This window comes from Phalacrocorax carbo, chromosome 2 (genome assembly GCF_963921805.1).
Source record: "Phalacrocorax carbo chromosome 2, bPhaCar2.1, whole genome shotgun sequence".
In the NCBI taxonomy this organism is placed as follows: domain Eukaryota; kingdom Metazoa; phylum Chordata; class Aves; order Suliformes; family Phalacrocoracidae; genus Phalacrocorax; species Phalacrocorax carbo.
The window spans coordinates 136,711,645-136,731,470 of record NC_087514.1 but is presented as its reverse complement, the minus strand read 5'-3'; the positions used below and the strand labels follow the sequence as shown (position 1 = coordinate 136,731,470).

The window sequence follows — 19,826 nt, the reverse complement described above, 5'->3', positions numbered from 1 at the left end:
GCTCCAGCAGAGAGCTCTATACAAAAATGGAATGAGTTGGCTACATCAGTAGAATTCAGAACACGTACGTTTTTGTTTAATTTCATCTTTTATTATTGGTCTCATGCTATGCCCCAGGTCTTGATCATTTGTATATCTTTCTGTATAATGTAACAAGTAAAAGTGTCCTGTATATATACCACACTAGATAGGCATACACATTACTAAAAACAGGCCACAGACTCTTTTAGCATAAAGCTACTTAGCTGACTTCAAGGAAGCCATGCTGATTTACACCAACCCACAGTCTGACCCATTATCCTGTAAGGTATTCTTTCTTTTTTCTTCTTAATTTTTTTTTAATATAGTGGGACAATAAAGTCACTACATTTATAGCTCAGAACACTCTCTGCATATTCCAATATCTTGTTTGCTCTTTTAACAGCTACCAAACACTGTGCAGATGGTTTCACTAAATTATCAACAATCACTCCAAAGTCAGTTCTGATATTCCTGTGCTTAGGGATATACTACCGGGGCCAAACACATCCCTGGTGCAACTCTGTTAGCCTAACACATTTGGCCCACTGACCACAAAGTGCACTGCCTCCAATTACCTTCTCTCTCTTGCTCTTATCTCAGTTTACTGACTCTCTACTTATCTTAGTCCCTTCCTTATCTAAAACACTGCAATCTTCCAGGTCCCCTAATGCAGTTCATGATTTGACTCCTGTTGTTCTCATCTGATATTACGGTCCCTTTCTGTGTTTTACTTTCTCTCTTCCTTTTCCTGAAGCACTCCCATAAGCACTGGGGTCTTAAAATCACTGCTGTTTACAGAGTTTATTACTTTCCATCATTTCTTATGATTCTCCTGCAGCATGTCTTTCAAATAATTATCTCTGATTTACTTTATCGGTCATATAACCTCCTTCCTGTACTAATCAGCTCTGGATTAGCTAGTTAGTAGGGCCAGATTGCCCTCGACAGACTTTCCCATCTCTGTGCCTCACCCAGGCATGCTGGGATCACGCTCTCTCTGGCTTTCTACATGCACACAGAGCTCCTCGGCAGGTCTTCCAGGGCAGGCTCACCCCAGCTGGCCAGGCAGCAGCCTTAACTGCATATTTCAGCAAATGACTCAAGATCTGAGGAGCCGGCACCTCTGCAGAAACATCTCCTTCTGCCTCTATTTAGGTCGTGTAGCCATATGCCACTCCCTATGCCAGGTTTTGACTGAAAGCCACCATAGAGAGCCCTTTGCAGTACACCTGAAACACTCAACTCTCTACCTGAACTTCTACAAAGTACCATGGAACTAACGAACACGCTCACAGTTCACTAAAATATCACGGGTGAGTGAAGAATTGGTTTGAACTATCTTCAGATAGATCAGCTGGGTCGTGTCATGGAAGGGAGGGGAAAAGAAAACAGTGAAATCACCTCTACTCTTTCCTTTTTAGGGCAGCAGCAGGGAACTACCATAGCCTGTACTGTAGATTACACAGAAAAAATGCTGTTTTGGACCCCAAGTATCTACCTGGTTATGGTCATGGTCCAAGTATGTACCTGGAGCGTGGAAAGAGATAGAGACATTTCTTCTGAAACAAAACAAATCATAGCTACGCATAAACTAACAACAAAAAAACAAACCAAAAACAACGCCAAAAAAATCCCCCAAAAAACAACCAATGGCTGTAATTGCCGCTCTACCGTGCAACTAAAAAGCATGACATGGGCAGAAAAGCCCACAGTGCTTTGCAAGAGTAAAGACACAGAATTATGTCTTACCAGATGCAAATCCTTGATTGTGACCCTGCCTCAGGGGTACCTTCCTGTAACCTCTATTAACAGCAGAAAGGTAATTTCCCAAAGAAACTTCAGAGTATGCTGTTTATTTTTGAGGTCAGTCCAATAAAAGTATGTAATAAGGATAATACTGCAGCAGTATTAAAGACATGATACATTTCTAGGGTAAGTAACGCTATAGCTTTGGAGAACATGGTGTATGGACACCTTCTTGGAGATTATTTACCCCTTCTTTTGGTGGCTTGTTGCATCATTTTCACACAAAAACAATTCTTTAGGAAAATGTCAAGAAGACTCTTCACAGGCATTTTCAGACTATTACATAAGAAGATGGCACAGCTACTTCCTTCCCACAGAAATTAAATTGGTGTTCAATGGGGAAAACAGTATTTCAACCTCCCGAGGTAAAAGATGAAGTTAACTTTACCTACCTACACAGTCATGAAAGCTGAGTGGTAACGTACAGTGCTTTGCTGATGCATCTATGATTCTTAGGGATCTGACAGACATCCTCTCAGTAATCTTGTAGTTTTAAAGTGCTACTGCCCCTGGCTTCCCATCCGCCTGCTCTGCCAGAGATTACCACTCCTGTAGCAGAAGCAACAGAAGACGATGCACTGTAGTTCCCTCTTCCATAAGAGAACAAGGAAGGCAGGGCTCAGTCACCTACTGTAGATGCTCCAGTTTCAGCCTGGTATCTCAGCAAAATGCAGGGGGCTCTGAATTGGAGTTTCTGAGGCACAGGCACCTGCTCCCAGCTTCTACCTCCTTTCCAAGCAGAGTAGCCTCTGATTAAAAACCAAACCAAACCAAACCAAAAACACTCAAAAACCCCAACACTCCACACACAGAAAAGCCAAAAACCAAAAACCAAAACCAAAAACCAGCAGAGAGAACCAAGAAATTATTCTATGCTTTTACAGCTAGATCCAAGTATTTCAAAGTGATGATTCTTAGGGTGTAAGAAGCTATATTAATTAGGAATCCCAAAACACCTTGGAAGAAGAGTATTCAGAAAAGTCCTCAGTGCTAATAACGTGAGCACTGAATAGGGCTGTTCATGGGTGCTATTACCTGTAATACGTGAGTTGAAGCTAATGCTCTTCAGAAGAGAAAGTACACCCATTAACAATTCAAAGATTTCCTCATAATACCTTTTGCACACATTGATCTATTTCCTGCTATTAAAAAAAAAACAAACAACACAGACAAAAAAAAAACACAAACAAGGCAAAAATATTTACTAGATGATATTGTTCTGTCAAGATTCACTTGCAGCCCAAAACAGTCAGATATCCAAGGCAATAAACCTCTAAGCACTAATCTCTGGGGAACGGTCCCAGGTACCAGAGAATCCTAAAGACAAAAAGATTCTGAGCAAAGGGCTCTTCGCAGGGAATTACTGGAGAAAAGAATCTTTAATGTTCCTGTATCCCAGTTTCCCCTAGTTACCACAGCAGCCAACTCTTAAATAAAGCAGGCAGATTTGGTCTGACAAGCAGATGAAATTCATGCTTTCAGAGAATGTTAAGATTTGCACCATAGTTGGTCTGTGGGAAAGTTAGACTGGTGTGACCTTGGAGAGAAAAGGCTTCGGCTCTCTGTCATGGAAAGTCATATCCCTAAGGCAAAATTTGTGTGTTGCCCTAAACCTGTAATCTTACCTCCTACAAATGGGTTCTGAGGGGATCTGCCACATCCTTATCTAATTTCACCTCTGTTCAGGTACCAGCGCAACTGCACTGCCATGGCAGAGGAAACCTGAGCACTTACAGCCATAACACAGCGCCTGGGTCTTGCTGTGATGCCTCCCAGACTTGCTTCACAGGAGCACCACCGTGGGCTGCCCATTGCTGTGGGCAGCAAAAAGCCACAAAAGCAAACATGCGCAAGCTAACTCCAATACAGCTCCTCCCAAAAACACAGGTGAAGCCTGCAGTTTCCCTCCACTTATGGCACAGCTTGAAAACAAAAACCAAAAAAACCCCAACCAACCCAACGAAAACCCAGCACACACACCCCCCAGCTCCAAACAACCCACATTCAAATTCAGTAGGGTAGTAAAATGCCCTGTGAAAATGTGTAAAGTGTTCTTAGTCAGAATCACTCTGTCTCTAAATTTACATAGACGATCCTCCTGCCTTTTGTCAGTCAAAGACGATGCTTTGGCAATCTAACTCCTGGCTATAACTCACATATACATACACACGAATTGTACATACTCCTCACTTCTCATTTTTCCCTTTTGGTTACATTTTGCAGGAAGCCGTTCCGGGCTCTGGGGACAGACCTTCATCTCCTCCAGAATAAGAACCTTACTGCAGGGGTTTCTCCAGTCCAAATGGTTAGGAATCCAATACACAACAATCTTGCAGAAATCAGCTGCCAGATTTATTATTCTACCTGAAAACCCCAAACAACCAAAAAAAAACCCAAAACCCCCAAACAAACAAAAAAGTGGAATAAAAACAGACTTTAAATAAACCTCTTAGGTACATTTTAAAAAGGGTTAATCAGTTCAGTGAAAGACTTTTATATCTTCTGCTGAGAGATCATGTAATGTTGGTCTGATTGCTTGTTTTGTTCAGTGAGTCACTACCATATACAGATATATATATATTTCTTCTTAAATATTACACATTTGATGCATTTTTCCCTCTTTTTTTTTTCTCTTTTTTTCTTTTTTTTTCTTTTTTTTTTTTTCTTTTTTGTCCAACCCCTTTCCCAAATACCCACATCCTGCCACAGGCAAGAGGCGCTCCATACTGACATTAAAGAATCAAAACCAATCCAAGGACTTTTCATCAAAGCATGTTTCATTTGAACCTTATTTCAATGGAAACCACATTTTTTTTAAACAATCTTACTCAACCTTTTCCCTTTCCTTTTTGCTAATTCTGCAACTTTAGACTTCTGATTCTGGGTTGATCACTGAAAATTTAAGTGCCCTTGAGACTTACGGATGACAGAATTAGGTGACATATTAAGGCATATATACACTCCCATAAAATATGTTGTCTTATGAATCTGAGTGAATTAAATACTTGCCCAAATGTTTTTTATGCACCTGCGGCTTCTAGTGACCACTACTTCTTTACTTTTGATTAACTGCATCTTAAAATAGTCATAGCTTAACTAGTGTCTTAACTAACAGAGGATGGAAAATTAACCCACCACCTAGGATTGTCTTTGAAATCCATCCACTACGATGAAAATTATTCTTGTTGTTTTATGGTTATGCATTCATTTTCCTCCTGCTTCTCAGGAATAGAGGAAAATGAGGTACTCCAGATAACACCTATTTAAATTTCACTGGGCAAAAAAACAAATCCAGATCTTACCCCTTCTCCCTCCCTTCAAACTAGGAAATATTGTATTTCAGAAAAGGTGCTCATAAGTATTTAAAACTTTTGGGGTTTTGTCAGGGCTTTTTTTTTTCCATTTTACATACAGAATAGTGTGTGTGGCTTGTGTTCAAGGTTACCCCTCTCAAAAAATAAAACAATTTGAAAAAATAACAACAACAAAAAAACCCCTCAAAATTTAAATTGTCTTCTGAGCATATCTGATCACATTTACATTTAGGGTCCAAAACAAGTTGATTGGTAACATCAGTGCCAGCACTACAACGTCATACAGCGACTTCATGGTATTCTTTGACAGTTCGTCTAAGTCTCCATTCCACCGAAAATTACAAAAGGTTCTGCAGAGCTTTCCTTAGCAAGCTGAAGCTTACTAGTCATTTCTGGATGCGCATAAAAGCTGCTTATAGCACAGCTATGGCGTAAGCTATTTTCTAAGCAATAAATGGTTCAAGTCATCTATTTTGTCCTGAAATGCTACCTGTAGTTACAGCATTGCTTATAAATGGTCATAGTAAATTCAGCATCAAAGAGAATATTACAGAAAAAGACAGCAGCAGAAGCATTAGCATTATCTAGTATTTATATATGTTATCAACATAACACAGCAGTAAAAGGTTTAAATGCATATTAATGGGTACCGTGTCTAAAAATTACTAAAGTACCTATTTAGTGTATTGGATATTTTTCTCAAGGAGTGCTTGCTGTGTCTAAACAGCATAGTTAGATATGTGACTTAGTACAGTTAATTCCTATTGATTAAATAACTTATTTATGTACCAAAGGAAATGGAAGGATACAAAATGTTTTCTCCCTCCCGATCATGATCCTGTATTTAATGCTGACATGATCATCAGAAAGCCTACCACATGTAATTACTATTCTCAAATGGATCTTGAAAGGTCTAAGCCATAGCATGGGTCGTATATGTATAGTAATGTGGCACCTGATATGGCTTGCAGCTTGCAGTCTGAAGTCAGGGATTTTGCTTGGTCACTGCATTTATGACCACTCTGTCATTAAACGGGATTTTTTGGAGGCCATACAAAAAAAAAAAAGAAAAGAAGAAAAAAAAAAGCGCAAACTCTTGAGATACCTGGTTGTTTTCAGAGGCAAGGTGCAAGGTCTGCCACTGCAAGCTTCTAAATTAAATGCTGTGGTATATGCTTTGCTTCTCTTTTATAACTGCAGAAAGACAATTAAGAATGGCAAGAAACAAATGCCCTAGGCATGCTGTGCTGATATCATCACCAAGTGGTTATTTTGCACAATGAGAATTAACTGTACTACGGATACCCAGAGAAAACGTACAATATCTTATGCCGATATGAAACAAAACAGACATGATATAGCTTTTTTGTACTTAAAACCTGTATGTTCCCTTCCCAAACTTAAGTAAAAAGCAAACCCACCCTTTTCCTCCTGTTACACAGAATAACGTTTAGGTTCCAACCCTCCCCTTTCAAATAAAGTGCGCTGTCCATGGCAGACCATAGGAGTAATGCAACAGGAAAAGCCCCTTTTAGTGTACTATTTAAAAAACAAACTGAAGTCGATTCAGCTTTCCTCTGGGTCTTGTGAAAGAGGAGAAGCCTAAGGGAGGGGGAAACTTCCCCTTCACTGTCACTGTTGTTAATAGACATAGCCTTCATTATAGGGGTGGGTGTTGCAGCAGCCACCGTCCTGCATGTAGACCATGCTCTCATCAAAGTGGGACAGAGGTACAGTGTCCTCCTCATTGATGTGGCGCTCCATGTCAGTCTTCAGTAAGGGGCGCTGGTTGTCTGGAAAAGCCATGGAGAAAAGCGCTTCAGGGTCGCAAACAAACTTGTAGACGTATCTTTCTCCAGCCACCTTAGGACAACAGAATGGACAAAAAAGTGTAGCGTAAGGCCTTGTGGTTTTGCAACTCCAAGTTCAACAGTCTTGTGAAGAACTCACCTTCGTTAAGCAATTAGTAACACAGCAGAAGAACTGGTAAGGCAGCGACCTAGCAAAGACAACAGGGATCTGCAGAAGCAGACTGTGCAGAGCACTCTCGGTTTTGCCACACGTGATATCCTTTTGGAAAATGGACTAGGTATTCTACTTCCAAACTTTTGTTTGTGGTCATTTCCTATATTTAACCACAAATGGAACTGTTCTTATGGGAAAATGTAAACAAATTGTCACTACAGTGGCAAAACAACATGACTGAGTCCAACACACTGTGCGAAGTGGAAAAAGAATCACATTGCATGATAGAGATCTGAATTTCACTTTACACAGATTGATTCATACTTAAGTATAAAAGCACTTAGTTATAGTGCATGCTGATTGTACAGGGACAGCGTAAGCAAATACGTAGGCTAATATGTACTTAGCAATTGCTCATACAAAGCTGGGACATTTGGATTTGCTTATGGAGGGGCAATTACTCCAAAGAACCTGAAGTTTTCCCTTGTTCAGAAATAGCGCTAAATGTCTGCGCTTCATCTTCCTAAAAGCTGAACAACGATAAAAAACATACAAAATTATTGCCTTATTTTTAAAAAAAACTATTGCCTTATTTATTTAAAAAAAAGCCAGTATAGCATCTTGTCAAGCAACTTATTTAAATAATTACATTTAAAAATATGAACGCTGTTGTGTGCTCATGGTTTAATAAAATTATTTTGAAGTAACAATCATATTGTTTGCTTCTTGCAACTCCAGCTAGCACGGCATTGGAACTGAGTGAATGAAGGTGGCAAAAGCGTTGCAAACTTCACTCTGTTCTTATGGGCGCAAATTAGTCTGAAGCACCTCCTTGAATTTTCACCTTATTTATTCTACAAATAATGTAAAGTTTTGTTAGAGGCTATATCTGCAGCAGAATTTTTTCATCAAATTAATGTCGTAAATTTGACAGACTGAAGGCTGCATTCAGAAATTGGGCATTTGTATGACCTGTTATCATTGTTTAACTTAGAACAAGAGGGGGAAAATGGGCATACAAACCTTGCCGTAAAGAAACCTGCTATAAATCTATAACCACCATTAGTTTTTAACGTACATTAACTGGCCAGATAGGGTGATTCCAGGGCAAAACTCAAACATTGCTCTGTCAGAAAAATAAACATCCAATCTAGCTTTTAAAATGTGTGTTAGATACATTTTTATAGATAAAAAAAGTAGCAGTTTAAGAGGTAGCAAGCTAGTTGTCAGAAGTACTTGTAAACCTTTCATATTCAATGGGTGTGTGGGCTGGGTAGCCTTATCAGCCCTACGGTATTCCTGTCGCCACCTTTTCAACTTGTTTCACCCTCTTTGCTACTTTTTCTTGCCTCTGTGCTGCCTTTGAACTGTGCCGGCACAGTTGCCCATGCTGCTGAGTTGTAATCGGCAACAAGGACCTCCTCTGGCTGAAGCACCACCCAGCAAAATCAAGCGCTTCTGCTTCTTCCCAGGTGGACCCAGACTCCAGTCCACTTTACAAAGACACAATGCGCAGTTATGTGACAGACAAAAATGTACGATGCACTGTGCTGCTGAAGTTCCAGAAGCCAATATTGGCCCAGGTTGTTGTCAGAGTTGACTCCTGGAGAGTGACAACGGAGAGCATTGCAACGATCCCATAATCAAAGCAAGAGAACTTGTAACAGGCAACTCCAAAATGAGACTTCACAAAACCTGCTGGATAAATTGCCCAGTAACTTGAGCTGAGAGCACTGTTTCCATTCATGGAATTGGCAAATGGCAGGTTTAAACATGTTAGTCATCACAGGTCACAAACCTAGTGTGAAAAGGTACGGAACAGGTTTTACAGCACAAGGTGTTCATTATAATCTCTGAACACACCTGCCAGATGCAGCAGACAGGTCTTCCTATTGATTTCTCAGTCAATCTACATAGTACTACATAGCAAGATTTAAAAACCTACATGTAAATCAGCAAGCCACAGCAGAGGGACATGCTGAATACTGTCAGTAAGACCAGACTGTTATATATATAAATTATTGTGAAATACTTCTCATAATTCAGCCTATTATAAAATATTAAATTCCACTTAAAAATGGTATTATTACAACACTTTTGGTAAAATATTAAAGTATTTGGTATATTAATAGGTATAATTTTTCTCCCCTATCTTGCACTTACCAAAGTACCCAAGCGCTGGGCAGCTAATTTAGTTCTGCAAAACATTATTCATACCATACCCTACTGATTGCCTTTCCCAGGTGCCAGGAAGCTCTTTTGGATATTTTTGAATGTTAGGTCTTTCCCTGTAATTATGATGTGCATTGTGTGAACTAAAACCACAGACTTTTTTTACATAGAAGAAAGTATCTTGATGCATATACTGGACCTGGTAGGTAAAAAAGCTTAGTGTTTGCATAAATAGATGAAAAACCTATCTAAGCAATGCAGTTACAAGCACTCCTCATAAACTGACTTACAGATTAACATGCAACACTGGTGAAATTTCATACAAAATTAGCTACTCACCTTTTGCATGATTCCCTTTTCATAATAATAGCGAAGTGATCGGCTAAGCTTATCATAGTTCATAGCTGGCCTATTTTTCTGAATCCCCCAGCGACGTGCCACCTGCCACAAAAATGGATTAGCATTGATTTGTTAAATGCATTTAACAAGCAGATCTTATCATCAGATACTTTATTTGGGGATGGAGGACTGGGAACCCTGCAGGTGCAACAAATAAACACAAGAGAAAAGGTTACCATGACCTGAATTTCCCATGTACTACTACAATTTTTAACTGGACACACAGTCATCTGTTAAACTTGAAGCAGACTTATTTGCAAATGTGGTGGAGGGTTGGGGGTTTTTTTTGTTTGTTTTTAATAAAGAAAACCAATGAAAAAATAAAGCCATATAAAGAGATGATGCACAAAAAATATTTATCAGGTTCCACCAGAAAATTTTCATGAAAGATGAAAACTTTTCTTTAGTTTGATACTGTGGATAACTGTACTATTCCTGTGTTTTCCTCACTGTCAGAACACTCAGTTATATTAAACACACATGCATACACACTTAGTTCATGAACTAATACAGACTGTACTTGGAATGACAGCGATGTTGAGATTATTAGGAGACACAAGTCAAAAGCCAACTCCCAGTCTTAAATATTACTTCAGCAAAGAAAATTAATTACCAGAGGAGGCAGGGCAATTGCCTAGAAGAACTAAATGGTAGTATGAAGAATGGGACAGAAATTTCATAGTTGCAGATGTATAATTTTCCTTAAAAAATAATAATAAAAAGGGAGCTGCAAGCAGCTCATGAAGCCATTCTATAAAGAACAATATCCCTTCTACTCTGACTTTTAATTTTTACTTGCCTTTACACTTCCTGTTTTATTGCCAAAGGTAGTTCTGGACAAAGAGACCTTTGTTTAAAGAGCTTAACTGCTTATTCCCCACCTGAAATTATAATCTGCTGTTGGTGACATTTCAATTAATGGCTGTACAAATGACTATCATGTCACCAGAGGGAAAAAAAGTCAGAGCTGATGAACTCTTTAAAGTGCATTTTATAAAAATGTTTGAGAAGTGCATATGCATACAGCTCTGGAAAAACGAGAGAGTATCCAAGCAGCTTGTCTGCAGACTGCTCCGTGAAACTTTCCCATAGGTGTCTGGAGCCTTTTGATGCAAACCATAGATGACATACAGCACTGAGAACTCAATGGGACTAAATAACACCAGCAAAATCCATGACTTTGATCTCCATCTGGACAATAATTTTTAAAATTTATTTTTAAAGCATTATTTCCTTTCAGTGGTGCAGCTTTTCAGGCTTATGTAAATTACCATGGCTCTGCTAACTTCAGCTATGCTATAGCTGTATTTAAACATACCTCCAATCACGTCAATTTATTCCAGCTGTAGATTTGGCCTAGATGCGTAACCTTGATTCGCCTATTCGTCTTTGTAACACATGCCTACATCACATTTTATTTATTCCTGCCAAGTTTTTTTTCTGCATTAATCAGAATCCTAAAAGTCCCCAACATAAAAGGCTTGCATAATAAATGCATACACAGCAAAGATAACGACAACAAAATAATGGCTAAGAATATGCTATATTGTGTGGTATTTTGACATTCCTAAATAAGCAAGCAGGTCCAATAGGAGTCTTGGTGAGCAAGTCTTCCTGTCCCTGAACTGCACAGCATTTATCAAGTCTTGCTCTGTGGAAGGGGTTCAGGCTTCCAGCCTTCCACCCCAGCTTCCTGCTGAACGTTCCTGTCCCTGTAACAAGGCAGCATAAATGGACTTATGCTCAATGCTTAGCCTCCACAGTTCACAGTTATCTACCTTCTGAATGAACTATGGTGCTCAAGGAGCTGATACATATTCATTTCTGTTGTCACCTTTCGGACAAGGACATAAATGTCCAGGAAGGGATGGGATGGAAAGGTCACGTCATTGACAACCTAACCTGCCACAGCTGAACCAACAAGCTCTTTGTCTTGCCTTCAATTCATACTTGGCAACCAACAGAAGTGCACAACTTCCCATAGGCTATTCTTATTTTAATCAACAGTTTCTGTCAGATCCATGACATTCATCTGAAAACAAATCAGGCACTGTGGTACTCCCTAAGTGCACACAGGAGTGAGCAAGTTTCAAGTAGCCTGCCTCCTCCAGATCTTGGATGTAGGGCTGCTCAAAAATACAAAGCAACAGACAAGCAGATGATCTGGTTAACTTAAATCAGAATACCCAGTTCTTCAGGGAATTACACAATAAGGAAACCTTAGGGTTTTGGTTTGCTACTTTCTCTTGCTTAGTTAATAAAATATACAAAGTTCTTGCACCATCTGCTGGAAACCATTTTTCAATAAATCTTTTCAATCTTGAAAAACTTTGGACGCACCTTAAAGACAAGACAAAACTAAGAGCGTAAAAAATACTAAGACTGGGGCAGGGAAGAAAAATCAGGTCTCATTCACCAAAAGCAAGCGAAAGCCTTTCTGAAGATTTCACTCTGTTCTGAGCCAGGCCGCACAACTAAGAAGCCCATTTAGCCTGCCAAGGCTGCAGGCTTTGACTGAGACTGATCTGTGGTCAAACCCTCAGATGCACAATGCCAAGATCTGCCACGGTGACTATCACTAGTGTGGGGGAAGCTCAGAAAAACCAGAGACAGCACATGGGTCCCTGCAGCAACCTGCCCCTCAGCCAGACCATGTTGGGAAGGAAAGGAACATCAGTCCTGTCTCCATCCCCAGCTACTCTACCATCCCCTTAGGGCTGTTGGCAGACGATGTAACTTAAATGCAAGAAAGCTTTCAGATTGCTTATTTCAGCAGATGGATGGCAAACAGCAGAAATAGCTGGTGCAACGCAGAAGCAGCCTTACACCCCCAAACCTTCCTACTCAGCTCTAATTCAGAGGGGATCCTGACGGAAAATTTGCTGCTGTCTCCTCTATTACCCAACCCTGTCCAAGGGGCAAAAAAGTAAACCAGGATGATACTGCGTTTTGACAACCTAATCAAATCATCCATATCAGTACTATAATAAAATTCAGGCACAACGGACTTTCTAACAGTTTCCATGGCTGTTTAGAACACAGGATGGATTATTTAATGTTACCTAGTCAAAAAAAGTTTATGTAATAAAATGTTCAATTTATTCCTGTTTATCACACAAGTGAACTAAGTCATGCTTCAGCAAATGTTCATGAATACAAGTAATTTTTTCTACCCCACGAGTCCTTCATGGTTGAGGGGAGCTGTGCATGTGCACGAGTGTTTGCAAGTCTAGGACCTAAGCACGCACTAAACAATCTAACAATACAGATAAGCAGGAAGACTCAGAAGAGGGGTTTTAATATAATTTTGATGGGATTTTACTGCCTAATGTTCTTGACCTCCTCTTTTGCCATCTGTCAGACTTGGGGTCTTTCACTCCACAGCCTAAAAGTTCCAAGTTCCCACACCTTCACACTGAAGAATATTTGAATATTTGGAGAACATGATGATTGAAGGTGTTCAAAGACTATTCAGGGACAAGTTTTCAAAGGATTTTGGAACACAGCTCTATCCATAAAGTGGTTCTGAAAAATCTGGGCCCCACAACTAATGCCAAGTATTTTTTAACACTAGTACTTGCAAAATTTTTATTATTTTGTGGGACTAGGAATCAAGTCTATTCTTAACCACACCTAACTAAAGCACTTCCCTTGCCAGTCCTCTCTATCACCCTTCTAAAGTGCTACTGAAACAAAATACTGAAGGAAAACAAGGCCTAAATCCAAAGAAGCACTATTAAATTTGCAGGATGGGGCAGCGGATATCAGGGCATGCTGTCCGTCTAACCCACCTCCTCTGGCTCAATCAGTTTGAATTCCATGCCTCGGCCAGTCCACGCTATGAAGTGAGAGTTTGATGGATCATCAAGGAGAGCTACCAAGAATTGCCACAGCTGAAGCGAGCCTCGCCGTTGATACGTAGGTCCCTCGCGGTACATGCCTGGCTCCTGTTTGACGTCACCTGCACAGAACAGCAACAACATTAGATGAGCAATGTACACAAAGCATCTTCACTCAGTTTGTCAGGTAAACCAGCAAAGCGATCATTAAGGTTAATAAAACAGAGGGAAAGAATTCTTACTACCTAGCCACCCACAAATGCAATATTCCTCTGTTGGCTGCTAATTGTAAACACTCTTACAGTAATATATTCATATACTAAAAAGTACCTAATGCAGTCATTATTTATGGAACTCTCCCTAAGCCTAAGCCCATTTACTTCTGATAAATGCAAATCTCGCTTGCAAACCATTTTGCAATATCCTCTATCTGAAAGAGCATGAACTATTTTTGTAAGCAACTCTGATGTCTGAAGAACTGCATTTGTGTACTATACTTCGCACAAGCCCCAGTTTGGAAATGTAATGTACGCTTCATAAAGCTGCAAAACCCTTTTGAGTGAAACTTCTTTTGCATGCAAATGCTTCCAAGGAAAATTTGACAAAGTATTTGACTTGGACTTAAACAGCATGTGCTTTATGTATAGGCATGCAAATCCTGCAGATATGCGAGTTCCTCTGTGGCACATTGGACTTGCATATAAGCACATATTACTTTTACTCATATCTACATATTAGATTAGTATTCCCCCTGAAAAGCAGTAAGTTCATTTTTCTAAAATTTGAAGTCCAGAGGAAGCTTTTAAAAAACAGCAAGAATAATATTCTGCTAGCTGTTGCACAAACTGCCAATGAAAAACCATCCTGCAACATCCATGCTATGTCTCTGTTGTTTTTAAATCATATTCATACCAAACAACTCATGCAAACAACAACAGCTGAAAGGTCTGACGCTGAAGCAGAAAATATTTTTTTCTGCACACAATGACGGCAACCCTCGATATGCTGGTAAAACTCCTCATTTCAACTACCAGACCAGCAATACCCGCCAATAAGCAGTGTGCCCTGGTTAATACAGAAAGCCAGGATGTAACCTTCAACCACAACATTAGGATGCTCTGATGGCCATTACAGCACAGCTCCGTGTAGTGAAAGTCAGAATAATAATATTAAAAATGGAGCACTTCCTTTTGTAATCAGGAAAGAAAATTGAGCCAATAGCTGTGGAAAACAAATAAATCAACACAAGGCTTTTTGGTTTATATGAGGTTCAAGTTCCAGTCCTGAAAGGCCTTCTTTTTCAAGGACAGGATTTTTCTTTTAACGATAGCTGAGCAACACGCAAATAGCAAAGTGCAGTATTACAGAGGATCAGATTCTCCGCCTGTGCTGATCTTTGATTTCACAGAATCACAGAATTCCAAATGAAGCAGCTGAGAATCTACTTCTGAAACATCAAGACTAGTCCTGGGCTTATCCCACTTTTGCTTTAATGCCCAAAACATGACAACACATCTGCTGTTTTTTCCTCAGAAGTCATCATGCACCAAGTATAAACACATCTCTTCGTATAACAACATCAGTCTTCTAGAGTACAAGGTGTTATCTCAATGGACAGCCATAGGAGCTAGCAGCAGACTGCTTACTTTGCAAACACACAGATATTTCCAAACATTTATCTCTCTTACTTTATTTGTATTTCTTTTCCATTTTCATTCCCTTCCCTGTACAAAACCCAAACAAACAAAAAGGATTTTCAAGACAGCTAGACAAACACTACTCCTGAAGAGTTTTAACTTCTTGTAGTACAGGGTCTGATCCCATTCCCATAAATGTAAACACAAATTTGCCACTGATACTGAAAACAGATTGGGTCCACAATCGTTTTTGCAGAAGAAAAAAAACCTGACACGATGTGCTTTAAAAAGTGTTTAGGAGGAACCACATGTTCCACTGCCAGGGTATAAAGTAGACTTCCAATAAATCACCCTTCCAGTGAATGTGTCAATCCATGTGAAAATACAATACTGGATTGAGCAATCCTCAGTTAGGTATATTATTATTTAAAATCCTCTATTTATTTTTTGCTATTCATTACCAACCCTGGAATGCACATGATACCTCCATTTGAGGAATGTGTAATTCTTTGGGTTACTTTCATTTTAGAGTCTCCCATTCTTCAGCAAACACAACAAATGCTGCTGGACACACAATACTTCTGTAATCCATATAGGTCATTCTCAGGGGAAAATGCACAAAATAAAGCAGGAGAAAAAACCCAAGAGTTCTTCAGCTCTACTTTTAGCTATGATCAGAGAGCTGTTCACAAGCTTATTAGAAAGTATCTAATCTTTCCTGTTAAATAAAGCTAGACATATACACTAACACAAAGAAGCCACTCTAGCAAATTTAAGTAATTGGTCTCCAAATTACTTCCCAAAGTTGCAGACTAACAGAGTCACTGGCAAGAAATACTGAGGCCATCTACTTTGTCTATAATGAAATAAATCTGGAATCAACTGAGTTACACCAGGAAACTGATTTTACATCAGAGTAACTGAGGATAATTTGGGCCATTTATTTTAATCGACCTCAGGATCCCTCTTGAAAAAAAAAAGGTTGTAATGGGTAGTGTTGTGAAAAGATCATTGATTTGTTATCAATCCCACTGAAAAATAAACCACCAGTACAATGTTTAACATAGTGCAAATACACTGACACAAACAAAAATGCCCTATACACTCCCCACTATTCATCACTTCACAGACAATGAGACAAGAGGCTTAATCCCCAGGAAAACTAAAGCTGCTGCTTTTTCCACCGTTTTTGTTAATGATAAGAACAGCTTTCATTAAATCTCAGACAACAAGCGGTATGTGATCACCAGTGCAATGGAAATCCTCCTATTACTTCTCAACAGTACAGGAACTGAGCTCCTCTGCCACAACTCTGGATACAGCATCCTTCGCTGGCAAAAGTCAAATGACGTCCTATTGAAAAGGAGACTTTGGTTTCAAGAGACAAAGGTCAGCTTTGGTTGGGCGCACTGCAAATGGTGTGTTAAGGAATCCTAAATTGGAACGTTACCGAGCTTTTTTGATCAGCAACAGAGAAAAGTCCCTCATCTCTTCCTTTTTGATCTCCCCACACAAGAAAGAGAGAGAGATGTGTCATACATACCGTCAAACTTCTCTGGAACAACGCAAGTGTCATCATAAAACTGCCTAGGTCCCTTTTCATACATACAACCTGTAAGTTAAAAAGAGAGAGGTGTTTATATAAAGATGCATGGAGAAAGAAGAGATCACAGGCTTAACGCCAGAGGGAACACTAAGTCATAAAGGAATCAGATTAATATCCCACATCCTTTACACACCGCCCAATCGCAACATTTTGGCTTCAGTACAGGGGTGTTTAATTAATGCGTGCATTCCCAAAAGACTGTTAATCTCCACCTGCAAAAATGAAAAAGCACCCATTTTTCTCTATGATTTATTCCAACATGTTTGTCTCATTTCCTGTTTGAACTAGCATGGCTTTGACTTTTAACCATTAGCTCCTGCGGGTCTTCTCCCTGCAAGACTGAAAAAGCCCTACTTGGTATTTCCTCCCCATACTCACAGAAGTCACCCCCCTTGATGTTTCTTCCAAGTAAGATCGTTCTGTTAAATTTCGTTTTTGCCGTTAAAAGACACCCTGTGCAACTCTGTATTCCTTCTAGCACTCTCTTCTGTACACGCTCCTACTTTTCAGTATTATTTCAATGTTTTGCTTAACCAGAACTGCACTGCATGCCAGTATCGGCCTCATCAGTGCTACTTAGCAAGACAAAACATCTCCTCCTCTCCTGCCTCCTTTTTGACTGTGCAAATATTACAGAAGGCCTTTTTGCCATACGGTTGCAATGTTTGGTTGGGCTAGTTTCCCACTGTGAAGCCAAGGAGGAGGAGGCCCATCTCAAAATAATTTTTTCCAACATACTGTTTCCCGGTTCCATAGGCCTTGTCTACATTCAGCATACTAGAAAAACATTTTGTTTAATGTGCCCAGATTACCAAACAATTCAAATTGCTCTGAGTCCTGCCTGTTATTTACCACTCTGCCTATCTGTGCCATAAAGTTATCTATTAACTTTGTTCCGTGTCTTTACTGAAAATGTTGAATAGCAACACTCCTGATATCAATTCCTAAAGAACTATAATCGAAACAATCCATCCAGAGACGATTGCCCAGTGACAGCCACTTTTACATCTGTCAGTTGGCCAGGTCTTAATGTATTTAATGTGTGCTTTATCGATACTGCTTTGTGCTAACTTCTTAATCAGAATGTAATGCAGTGGCAAACTGAATGCCATAAAAAGTCTAACTATATGATACAGGTATCTTTATCATTCAAACTTTTAATCTCAACAAAGAATTGAATCAGGTTTGACATGACCTTTATTCCATAAAATCATGTTGACTGATTTCCAAATACAGAAAACAAATATTTATTGAACAACACTACTTTTCTATGTCATTCATAAAAATTTTACCACGTACAAGTACTTATGAGTGCATAACATGGCTAAGACTGTTTTCCCCCTATCTAGGCTGTGATTAAAACTCAGATCTGTTGACTTTAGCCTTGCAGTTTGTGGATTTTTCTCTGGTGTCTTTCACCTCCCTTATCAAGCTTCTATACTTCACATAATTTCATATACCAAACCTGTTATAGATTTCCATCTCCTGTTTCACACTCCCTGTTGAATATTACTTTTTAATTTCTATTTTCTGCCTTTATTCCACCCCAGGAGCAGTTGGGCTTTTAGCCAGATTTGCTTGTTATCTTTCCAGTTGTGTCTTTTCACTGGTGAATGAAGTCTTACTAGAGGACTTTGATTCATGCATCTGTCTGAGTTCTCATCAATCTCAAAACAAATTTCCCTCATGTTTGTGAAATTTGCCCCTTGGAAGAAAAACAGATAAATCCTAAACAAACAAACAAACAAAAAAATCATATATTGACAAGAAAGATACACCACAGCAGGAGAGCACAGGGTACAACCTCTCTTTCAGTGGTCATTTTTTCTTAGTTCTGTTGGCCTTCTTATTTTTAATACATATAAAGTGCTTTTACTCAGAATTATTAATTCTGACAATAAACTAAGCTCTACCCTATGGAAGTCACTGAGAGTTTTGGTATATATCATATGGCTGTACAATTCGGGCTTAAGGAGCACCAAAACATTACAAAAATCGTAACAAAAGGAAAAGCCAAAAATCTTCACTGAAAACTTTTTAAAGTATAAAATGGATTACTTAACAGTTAACTGAGCCTGTCACACCAATAGCCTGGAAAACATCACTTGAGCAGAATGGGTGAAATGGACAAATTTTTTAAGTGTCTCTTCCTTTCAACTGCTAGAGGCCTTGAAAAGCAGAATGAGTGAATTCATAATAAAATTGCTTCTATGCTGATCAACCCATGGCAACAGAAGAAGCTACAAAAAATCAGTGCATCAGAAACTACAGACTGGAAAGGGAAAGAAAGATGATGCAAGTCTTCCCAGCAGCAGGATTAAACCAGTGAACCCCAAATCCCTCTAGGCTTTTTAATTTTTTACGTTTCTCTCATACAACGATACATAATAGAAAACTTAACTTCTGTTCTGTTTGGGTGAGCCAGGAAGCCTTCTTGCCTCATGTAAATGGAATGGCAGCTAGGCACTTCTGAAAGGAGAAGATGATAACGCTAGTCAAAAGACTGTCTGGAATTAAAAGTGTGCAGGTTATCAATGAGACAGGCTGCAGGCAGAAGAGCAACAAAAAGGATGCAAGTTATAGCGAGGGGGAACCTGTCAACACACAGTTAGCATTTCAGAGCAGCACGCACAAGGCATGGTGGAGGAGAAAAATCATAATGTGAGGATCATAGATCCTGTCTAACATAGGCACCTGAACTCAAACCCTTATTGCAATCAACTTTCCTAAAAGCTGACTCCCACGATGATTACACTTTAGACCATTCACAGACCAAAAAATCCACACAAGACAGTATCAATTTTAAACCCTGTAACGACCTATAAAGATAGGTCATAAACCTACCTTTGTAACTAATTTGACCTAACATTTTTAATCAATTACACAGAAAAGCCTGCCAATCACACTGGAGACTTATAAACTCTACATTAATACAAGGAATGTCAGAGTGAATTTAGAGTAGGATATTGCTTTTTAGACTCTGGTTAAGGATTTGAAGGGTTAATGAAATTTTCTGCAATTGCTAAGCATTTAATCTAGAAATCAGATGCATCAATTTCACCCTCCA

At 39.3% G+C, this 19,826-nt stretch overlaps 1 protein-coding gene across 2 annotated transcripts in view; it reads right to left on the bottom strand.

Moving 5' to 3' along the window:
• Window positions 1-4,157: 4,157 nt before the first annotated feature.
• ETV1 (ETS variant transcription factor 1) overlaps window positions 4,158-19,826 on the bottom strand; it is a 67,858-nt gene continuing 52,189 nt past the window's right edge. Inside the window, exons 9-13 of one of the 2 annotated variants that reach the window (XM_064444513.1) lie at window positions 19,162-19,228; window positions 16,697-16,767; window positions 13,469-13,638; window positions 9,618-9,719; window positions 4,158-7,004 (exon numbers count right to left, since the gene is read on the bottom strand). In XM_064444513.1, the coding sequence (XP_064300583.1) occupies window positions 6,783-7,004; window positions 9,618-9,719; window positions 13,469-13,638; window positions 16,697-16,767; window positions 19,162-19,228 (632 nt within the window). In that variant the 3' untranslated portion in view covers window positions 4,158-6,782. The remainder of the gene's footprint in view (window positions 7,005-9,617; window positions 9,720-13,468; window positions 13,639-16,696; window positions 16,768-19,161; window positions 19,229-19,826) is intronic. The other variant, XM_064444514.1, reaches the window with a different exon arrangement.